This window comes from Pseudophryne corroboree, chromosome 8 (genome assembly GCF_028390025.1).
Source record: "Pseudophryne corroboree isolate aPseCor3 chromosome 8, aPseCor3.hap2, whole genome shotgun sequence".
Taxonomy (NCBI): Eukaryota; Metazoa; Chordata; class Amphibia; order Anura; family Myobatrachidae; genus Pseudophryne; species Pseudophryne corroboree.
In genome coordinates this window covers 266,065,766-266,076,319 of record NC_086451.1, presented here as the reverse complement: position 1 = coordinate 266,076,319, position 10,554 = coordinate 266,065,766, and the positions used below count along the sequence as shown (strand labels likewise).

Here is a 10,554-nt window from a genome sequence, read left to right as displayed (position 1 = left end):
ACACATGCGATCGCACACTTGCATGGCGAATTTACACTCCTCCTGGAGGCGGCGACTATCTGCTCGTAGGACAGCAAAATGAGCAGCCCAGCGATCAGATCTGAATTACCCCCTTTGGACACCATTGCTGCATTATAGCATTATAGGGCTTTTTACCACACTGCATCTCAATTAATAGTCACAAAAAATGCATTTTACCAGTAATTCAAAATAATAGATTTGTTTTGAATTGCATTCCTAATAAAAATCTGCTCAAATTATTATTCCCTGTGTTTTATGGTAATTTGTGTTCGCATAGTAAATATAAAAATTGCACCTGTTTACATCAATCTGAGAAGTGACATTACTGTACCTCAAACAATTAATATCATAAAGAAATCTGCTAATTTATGTATATAAATAAAGAGCATGTCAAGAAATTCTGGAAAATATTTGCAAAGGTTAGAAACAGCGATGGTGTATTCATTCATTCTTTGGGTGCAATACACCCCAGCCCTTATCCAGTCACTTGATATGTTTTATATTAGAGGTCGTTTTATGCAGAAACAATGACTGAATGATACCAGACACCTTCGTTCCACTAATAGTCCTAGCCCATAAATTTCATTCCTTACACTAATAAGCCATTGATGAATGGAAGATGCAGTCAGGCGAAGACCAGCATATTAACATCCTCCCAGCAGAGCCACACATGCTCATTAGGAAGAGTAATATATTATGATATTCTGTCTTCCATTAATCTGGATACAAAGCACTGCCCTCCCTCCCCTGACAGCCTCTCACATCATTAGCCCTGGCAAATTGATTAAGACTGCGAGCAGAGGAGCTGTTCTGCAGGAGCCTGGCTGGGGATGCTGCGCTGCGCTGCTGTGCTGTTGCCTCTTCTGCCTGCGGCTGCGAGTGGAATCATGTGGAGCTGCAGGAAGTGCAGGCAGAGGGGCGCCCATGGCCTGCTGGGAGATGTAGTCTCTGCGGGTTACTAAGGGTATGAGGAGACATTAGACAGCGGACTGTATTTCCCAACAGGCACCGCGGCCGTCACTTTGCTCGATCGGATCTGTGTGCATACATTTATATCTATTGTACTGTATTTCACACATACACATTTGAGTGGACGTTTGGTTGAAGAGTGCAGAGTATGGGTGATGAGCAGGAGATTATGTGCAAGCTGGAGAGCATCAAAGAGATCAGGTATGAGTATCCATCGTATTGTTGTTCTGTGAAATGTCTCTCTTACTGTAGAATGCATTCTGTTCTGCAAGGACTATTGTTACCCTGTGTAGAGGACTGCAGGCACCATCGTTATTCCTATACAGTTATTATTAGAATTCTGTTTCCCCGTCCATTGTAGAAACAACACGGAGTGCAGGATTTGTATGGCCAAGTGAATGTTCCTGACATATACTGTAGATGTGGAGCTGGTGCAGTCTAGGAGCCATCCCTAATAACATGTGTGTGTCTGCTAATTGTGCATGGCCCTAGGGATTATGGAAAATGTTTTTCAGTTTTGGGAGAATATATACAGATGTGATTAATCAATGTAACGTATGCAATAATACAGCTGGGTAATGGGCACTTGCTTGCTGTGTACAGGAATGGCTAGATAGTGGCATGATCCTCCAGATAAAGAAGTTAGTAACAATTACAGCAGTATGGTTAGACTAGTGGGGGTGTATAGTCACTGGTGTTACATTGTAGCCAGCAAAGTGATTCTCATCCCATTCTCTAGGATTTAGACTTCTGTTGTGTATGTACACAATAGCTTGAAGCATTTCCTATGAGAGTCAAGTGTCACTGCATCTATGGACAATGGGAGAATGTAGCACTAAATGCATCTGTTTTAACTTATTAACATGCACTTATCTATTGTAATAATTCAGGATGCCTCTGAGCCCTATACTAAAAATATCCTGTCCCTAGCTTCCAGGGACACAGTCTGTCTCTAACGCTGGCTTGTGGATTTCAGTCCTTTGAATTGATACATTTTTATATTGATGCCTCATAAACATAGGGATTCATTTTAAATATTGTATTCATTATACTTGAATGCATTTTGATGTTGACAGTTAAAAAATAACAAATGTGCATGGCCCTGTAATGTGCACACACGCTTACTGACCAATTTTGGCATTGTCTGTAGGGTTCAGAAGCATCATTGCTCTGAATGCTAAAGAATTATATATCTTTGGTAATCCTCATAAAAAAAAAAAAAAAGTACATGCATCCTTGCAGTGGGATAGCTCTGAGATGGATCAATCCAGGTTTTCTTAACTAATCCCATAAGCAAAAGCTTGTACTTTATCAGTGCCCATATGAGCCCAACCTGTTCTACCTTTCTTGTAAATGTGGCCATCTAGGTCATTTTACACTACCCTGCTCCCTCACCTATACCTTATGCTCTGTTCTCAAAATTAAGCGAAAGAGAAAAATAAATAGAATTCAATTGCAAATTCTGTCAGTAACGTGTATTGTTTAAAATATACCTTGAGCAGAAAAAAGATTTAGGGGTACATTTGAGCCCATTTTTCTTTATATTATGCAAAATACTGTTTCTGCATAGTTTTATTTATCCTGCTTATGTACCAGGAGCCAAACGCAGTATATTCCTAGAAATCTGCAAAAACCTAATTAGTACTTCAGGCAGCAGTCCCCATTATTCTCAGTGGAGGCTGCACTCTTACCTTCCTGCTACCAAAGGCTACTGGGGATCCGGTCTGAAGATCGACAGTGTCTAGGTCGACAATGTTTAGGTCGACCACTATAGGTCGACAGTCACTAGGTCGACATGGATGGAAGGTCGACAGGGTTTCTAGGTCGACATGTGCTAGGTCGACAGGTCTAAAGGTCGACATGAGTTTTTCACATTTTTTTTTTTGAATTTTTTCATACTTAACGATCCACGTGGACTACCATTGGAACGGTAAAGTGTGCCGAGCGAAGCGGTAGCGGAGCGAAGGCACCATGCCCGAAGCATGGCGAGCGAAGCGAGCCATGCTAGGGGACGCGGTGCACTAATTTGGGATCCCGGTCACTCTACGAAGAAAACGACACAAAAAAACAACAACAACAACCCTCATGTCGACCTTTAGACCTGTCGACCTAGAAACCCTGTCGACCTTCCATCCATGTCGACCTAGTGACTGTCGACCTATAGTGGTCGACCTAAACATTGTCGACCTAGACAATGTCGATTTGATGAACCACACCCAGGCTACTGCTACCCTCAGATGCACTGCTATATGCCTATGGAGACATTTTCAGAGGAGAAGGATCCTGTGATCCATCTCATACAGCCACTGTCCTCCACCTGGGAGTTTCAGAAACTGAGCGCATGCTCAGTGTCAGTAAGTGTGGCGGAGTCTATAGAAAGCATGACAGACTCCCCCAATGTGTCCGAAAGTAAGCCACAAGGACTGCGCTTTATTGAAAGCACTAGCTTTGTAGAATTTTGGTAGTATATACTGGGGATAATTATGCTAAAAATTATTATTCCTGCTACGATATAGACTGAATCTCACAACAGTTTTGATAGTACAAAAAAGTTGCATACCTCCATAAATTTGTGAATGTCCGTGTCATATCCAAAATTTCTGATTCAGATCAAGAATAAGCTGTGCTGATAGAGCACTTTGGGGGTATTTAAATGTATGTTGGAGAGTACTTTTTTCTGAGGACCTGTAGTAGACAACCCCTCACCAAATAGTCACCCAAACAAGAGGCCAAAGGCCAATTAGTAAATAATAATTTAATTTCTCTAACGTCCTAAGTGGATGCTGGGACTCCGTAAGGACCATGGGGAATAGCGGCTCCGCAGGAGACAGGGCACAAAATAAAAGCTTGAGATATCAGGTGGTGTGCACAGGCTCCTCCCCCTATGACCCTCCTCCAAGCCAGTTAGATTTTTGTGCCCGGCCGAGAAGGGTGCAAACTAGGTAGCTCTCCAGAGCTGCTTAGAATAAAAGTTTAGTTAGGTTTATTTTCAGTGAGTCCTGCTGGCAACAGGCTCACTGCATCGTGGGACTAAGGGGAGAAGAAGCGAACTCACCTGAGTGCAGAGTGGATTGGGCTTCTTAGGCTACTGGACGTTAGCTCCAGAGGGACGATCACAGGTTCAGCCTGGATGGGTCACCGGAGCCGCGCCGCCGTCCCCCTTACAGAGCCAGAAGAGACGAAGGTCCGGTGAAAGCGGCGGCAGAAGACATCCTGTCTTCAAGACTAAGGTAGCGCACAGCACCGCAGCTGTGCGCCATTGCTCTCAGCACACTTCACACTCCGGTCACTGAGGGTGCAGGGCGCTGGGGGGGAGCGCCCTGAGACGCAATATAACACACATATACCTTAGCTGGCAAAAGGAATACATCACATATAGCTCCAGGGCTATATGGATGTATTTTTTCCCCTGCCATTTTACACAAAAAAGCGGGAGTTAAGGACGTCGTGAAGGGGCGGGGCCTATCTCCTCAGCACACTGGCGCCATTATTCCCTCACAGCTCCGCTGGAAGGACGGCTCCCTGATTCTCCCCTGCAGTACTGCATCTGATTCAGGGTAAAAAAGAGAAGGGGGGGCATTTTGGCAGCAAATAACTAGATTAACAGCAGCTATAAGGGATTAACACTTATATAAGGTTATCCCTGTATATATATAGCGCTGGGTGTGTGCTGGCAGACTCTCCCTCTGTCTCTCCAAAGGGCTAAGTAGGGTCCTGTCCTCTATCAGAGCATTCCCGGTGTGTGTGCTGTGTGTCGGTACGCGTGTGTCGACATGTATGAGGAGGAAAATGAGGTGGAGGCGGAGCAGTTGCCTGTGTTAGTGATGTCACCCCCTAGGGAGTCGACACCTGACTGGATGATTGTGTTTAAGCAATTAAGTGATAATGTCAGCAATTTACAAAAAACTGTTGACGACATGAGAAAGCCGGCAAATCAATTAGTGCCTGTTCAGGCGTCTCAGACACCCTCAGGGGCCCTAAAACGGCCGCTACCTCAGTGGGTCGACACGGATCCAGATACAGATACTGAATCTAGTGTCGACGGTGACGAGACAAACGTAATGTCCAGTAGGGCCACACGTTACATGATCACGGCAATGAAAGAGGCATTGAACCTTTCTGACACTACAAATACCTCAAAGGCGGGTATTATGTGGGGTGTGAAAAAACTGCCAATAGTTTTTCCTGAGTCTGAGGAAATAAATGAGGTGTGTGATAAAGCGTGGGTTTCCCCCGATAAAAAACAGCTAATTTCTAATAAGTTATTAGCACTATACCCTTTCCCGCCAGAGGTTAGGGCACGGTGGGAAACACCCCCTAGGGTAGATAAGGCGCTCACACGTTTATCTAAACAAGTAGCGTTACCGTCCCCTGATACGGCCACCCTCAAAGAACCAGCTGATAGGAGGCTGGAAAATATCCTGAAAAGTATATACACACATACTGGTGTTATACTGCGACCAGCAATCGCATCAGCCTGGATGTGCAGTGCTGGAGACGCATGGGCGGATTCCCTGACTGAGAATATTGATACCCTGGATAGGGACAATATTCTGTTAACTATAGAACATTTAAAGGATGCATTGCTATATATGCGTGATGCGCAGAGGGATATTTGTACCCTGGCATCAAGAGTAAGCGCAATGTCCATCTCTGCCAGAAGAGCATTATGGACCAGACAGTGGTCAGGGGACGCAGATTCCAAACGGCACATGGAAGTATTGCCGTATAAGGGGGAGGAGTTATTTGGGGCTGGTCTAACAGACCTGGTGGCCACGGCAACGGCTGGAAAATCCACTTTTTTACCCCAGGTTACTTCACATCAACAGAAAAAGACACAGTCTTTTCAAACTCAGTCCTTTCGTTCCCATAAGTACAAGCGAGCAAAAGGTCACTCTTTTCTGCCCAAGGGCAGAGGAAGAGGAAAAAGGCAGCACCATGCAGCCGCTTCCCAGGAGCAGAAGCCCTCCCCTGCTTCTGCCAAGTCTTCAGCATGACGCTGGGGCTTTACAAGCAGACTCAGACACGGTGGGGGCCCGTCTCAAGAATTTCAACGCGCAGTGGGCTCACTCGCAAGTGGATCCCTGGATTCTACAGGTAGTATCACAGGGGTACGAACTGGAATTCGAGGCGTTTCCTCCTCATCGGTTCCTGAAGTCTGCTTTACCAAAGTCTCCCTCCGACAGGGAGGCAGTTCTGGAAGCCATTCACAAGCTGTACTCCCAGCAGGTGATAATCAAGGTACCCCTCTTACAACAGGGGAAGGGGTATTATTCCACACTATTTGTGGTACCGAAGCCGGACGGCTCGGTGAGACCAATATTAAATCTAAAATCTTTGAACACTTACATAAAAAGGTTCAAATTCAAGATGGAGTCACTCAGAGCGGTGATAGCGAACCTGGAAGAGGGGGACTATATGGTGTCGCTGGACATCAAGGATGCTTATCTCCACGTCCCAATATATCCTTCTCACCAAGGGTACCTCAGGTTTGTAGTACAAAACTGTCATTATCAGTTTCAGACGCTGCCGTTTGGATTGTCCACGGCGCCTCGGGTCTTTACCAAGGTAATGGCCGAAATGATGATTCTTCTACGAAGAAAAGGCATCTTAATTATCCCTTACTTGGACGATCTCCTGATAAGGGCAAGAACCAAGGAACAGTTAGAAGTCGGAGTGGCACTATCTCAGGTAGTGCTAAGTCAGCACGGATGGATTCTAAATATTCCAAAATCGCAGCTGATTCCAACGACACGTCTACTGTTCTTAGGAATGATTCTGGACACAGTCCAGAAGAAGGTGTTTCTCCCGGAGGAGAAGGCCAGGGAGTTATCCGAGCTAGTCAGGAACCTCCTAAAACCAGGACAGGTCTCAGTGCATCAGTGCACAAGGGTCCTGGGAAAAATGGTGGCTTCTTACGAAGCGATTCCATTCGGAAGATTCCATGCAAGAACTTTTCAGTGGGATCTACTGGGAAAATGGTCCGGATCGCATCTTCAGATGCATCAACGGATAACCCTGTCGCCAAGGACAAGGGTGTCTCTCCTGTGGTGGCTTCAGAGGGCTCATCTACTAGAGGGCCGCAGATTTGGCATTCAGGATTGGATCCTGGTAACCACGGATGCCAGCCTGAGAGGCTGGGGAGCAGTCACACAGGGAAGGAATTTCCAGGGCTTGTGGTCAAGCATGGAAACATCTCTTCATATAAACATTCTAGAACTAAGGGCCATTTACAATGCCTTAATTCAAGCAAAACCTCTGCTTCAGGGTCAGGCGGTGTTGATCCAGTCGGACAACATCACGTCAGTCGCCCACATAAACAGACAGGGCGGCACGAGAAGCAGGAGGGCAATGGCAGAAACTGCAAGGATTTTTCGCTGGGCGGAAAATCATGTGATAGCACTGTCAGCAGTGTTCATTCCGGGAGTGGACAACTGGGAAGCAGACTTCCTCAGCAGACACGACCTTCACCCGGGAGAGTGGGGACTTCACCCAGAAGTCTTCCACCAAATTGTAAACTGTTGGGAAAGACCAAAGGTGGACATGATGGCGTCACGTCTAAACAAAAAACTGGACAGATATTGCGCCAGGTCAAGGGACCCTCAGGCAATAGCAGTGGACGCTCTGGTAACGCCGTGGGTGTACCAGTCAGTGTATGTATTCCCTCCTCTGCCCCTCATACCGAAAGTATTGAGAATCATAAGAAGGAGAGGAGTAAGAACTATACTCGTGGTTCCGGATTGGCCAAGAAGGTCTTGGTACCCGGAACTTCAAGAGATGCTCACGGACGAACCGTGGCCTCTACCTCTAAGACAGGACCTGCTACTGCAGGGGCCTTGTCTGTTCCAAGACTTACCGCGGCTGCGTTTGACGGCATGGCGGTTGAACGCCGGATCCTGAAGGACAAGGGCATTCCAGAAGAAGTCATCCCTACTCTGGTAAAAGCCAGAAAGGAAGTAACCGCAAAACATTATCACCGCATTTGGCGTAAATATGTTGCGTGGTGTGAGGCCAAGAAGGCCCCTACACAGGAATTTCAACTGGGTCGTTTCTTGCATTTCCTGCAAACAGGACTGTCTATGGGCCTAAAATTAGGGTCCATTAAGGTTCAAATTTCGGCCCTGTCGATATTCTTCCAGAGGTTTGAACCATTGTCTACGGTAGATTTAAAATATCTCACGTCGAAGGTGTCGATGCTGTTGGCCTTGGCTTCAGCTAGGCGTGTGTCAGAATTGGCGGCTTTATCATGTAAAAGCCCTTACCTAAATTTTCATTCTGACAGGGCGGAATTGAGGACTCGTCCTCAATTTCTACCTAAGGTGGTTTCTGCATTTCACATGAACCAACCTATTGTGGTACCTGCGGCTACTAGGGACTTAGAGGACTCTAAGTTGCTGGACGTTGTCAGGGCCTTGAAAATATATGTTTCCAGGACGGCTGGAGTCAGGAAAACTGACTCGCTGTTTATCCTGTATGCACCCAACAAGCTGGGTGCTCCTGCTTCAAAGCAGACGATTGCTCGTTGGATTTGTAGTACAATTCAGCTTGCACATTCCGTGGCAGGATTGCCACAGCCAAAATCAGTAAAAGCCCATTCCACAAGGAAAGTGGGCTCATCTTGGGCGGCTGCCCGAGGGGTCTCAGCTTTACAACTTTGCCGAGCAGCTACTTGGTCAGGGGCAAACACGTTTGCTAAATTCTACAAATTTGATACCCTGGCTGAGGAGGACCTGGAGTTCTCTCATTCGGTGCTGCAGAGTCATCCGCACTCTCCCGCCCGTTTGGGAGCTTTGGTATAATCCCCATGGTCCTTACGGAGTCCCAGCATCCACTTAGGACGTTAGAGAAAATAAGATTTTACTTACCGATAAATCTATTTCTCGTAGTCCGTAGTGGATGCTGGGCGCCCATCCCTAGTGCGGATTGTCTGCAATACTTGTATATAGTTATTGTTACAAAAAATTCGGGTTATTATTGTTGAGCCATCTTTTCAGAGGCTCCTTTAAATTTATCATACTGTTAACTGGGTTCAGATCACGAGTTGTACGGTGTGATTGGTGTGGCTGGTATGAGTCTTACCCGGGATTCAATATCCTTCCTTATTATGTACGCTCGTCCGGGCACAGTATCCTAACTGGCTTGGAGGAGGGTCATAGGGGGAGGAGCCAGTGCACACCACCTGATATCTCAAGCTTTTATTTTGTGCCCTGTCTCCTGCGGAGCCGCTATTCCCCATGGTCCTTACGGAGTCCCAGCATCCACTACGGACTACGAGAAATAGATTTATCGGTAAGTAAAATCTTATTATCACAAATTCAGAGATATTACAAAATAGTACAATCCATAAAAAAAATAAAATGAATAAATATGCTAGTAAGTTATGTCCAGTATGTTACATATATGTTGTTAATTCTAGATGCTCCCTTTTTCAAGGTGTGAGCTCAAAGGAAGTACCTTCACAGACTGGGTAAATAACTTTTGACTGACAGACCCAACGCGTTATGGCTAAAAGACTTCAGGGGTAGCTGAATAAGTAACTTTTTTATCCAAACCACTGTCTTAATTCAGATTCTGGCAAAAGGATATATGAGTCAGAATATTATGAATGGTTTGACAATCATAAGGGTATGTGTAATGAGACTTCAATATAGTTCACAAATGGATCCTGGTGGGTACAACAGCAACCGTATGTGTGGGTGTAGTAGTATATATGTTACTGCCCTGGCACTCCAGTCATCCACCACAGGATTGTCTCGCTCCGGTGCCCTCCCCAGGGCAGAGACCCAATGTATTACAGAGGAAATAAGAGGCGGCACTCGGAGACTTAACGACAGCATAACATGTATTGAGGTGCTACATCAACGTTTCGGGGACCACCATCCTGATGAAGGGGACGGCGGTCCTCGAAACGTTGATGTAGCACCTCAGTACACGTTATGTTGTCGTTTGAAGTCTCAGAGTGATGCCTCTTATTTCCTCGGATGTATATATATATATATATATATATATATATATATATATATAATTTATTTATTTTATTTATTTATTTTTTGTAGATTGTTGATTTATGAAGTTTCCTCCAGATGTGTTTTTGGTGGATTTCATGTGTTCTCTGATTGGGTACTAAATGACTGACTGTTCCATGTAAAATGACACAGGATTTGTTGTTACGACAAGAGTACTTGTCAAGAACACAGTTTATATGTACAATGTTTATGTGGTCAGGGATGGAACTGTGTGACAGCTGTAAATATATTTAGTTACTAGATTTTTCCTGCTTAGCTGTCCTTTCTAATTATAGTGATGTGTAGTAGAAAGACTTCAAGTTCACTATGGGCTGTATTCAATAAGTGTCGGAAGCTGGCGCCTTGTCAGAAAGACGGCAGCTTCCGACAGATTTAGGTCAGAAAGGGTTCCGACCTATTCACTAGGGCCCCGTTTTTTCCCTGACAAGTCGGGAAATCCGACTTGTCGGAAGCCAGTCAGAATACACGCGGATCGGTGGCTTCAGTAGCCGAGCCGCGTGTATTGTCAGAAGCGCGGCCAAACCCGACAGGTTTTAGC

At 45.5% G+C, this 10,554-nt stretch overlaps 1 protein-coding gene across 2 annotated transcripts in view; it reads left to right on the top strand.

Annotated features, from left to right (window-relative positions):
* The first annotated feature begins 826 nt into the window (after window positions 1-826).
* The window catches only part of ZC4H2 (zinc finger C4H2-type containing), a 70,697-nt gene continuing 60,969 nt past the window's right edge, over window positions 827-10,554 (top strand). The window contains exon 1 of one of the 2 annotated variants that reach the window (XM_063935660.1): window positions 827-1,191. In XM_063935660.1, the coding sequence (XP_063791730.1) occupies window positions 1,139-1,191 (53 nt within the window). In that variant the 5' untranslated portion in view covers window positions 827-1,138. The remainder of the gene's footprint in view (window positions 1,192-10,554) is intronic. The other variant, XM_063935659.1, reaches the window with a different exon arrangement.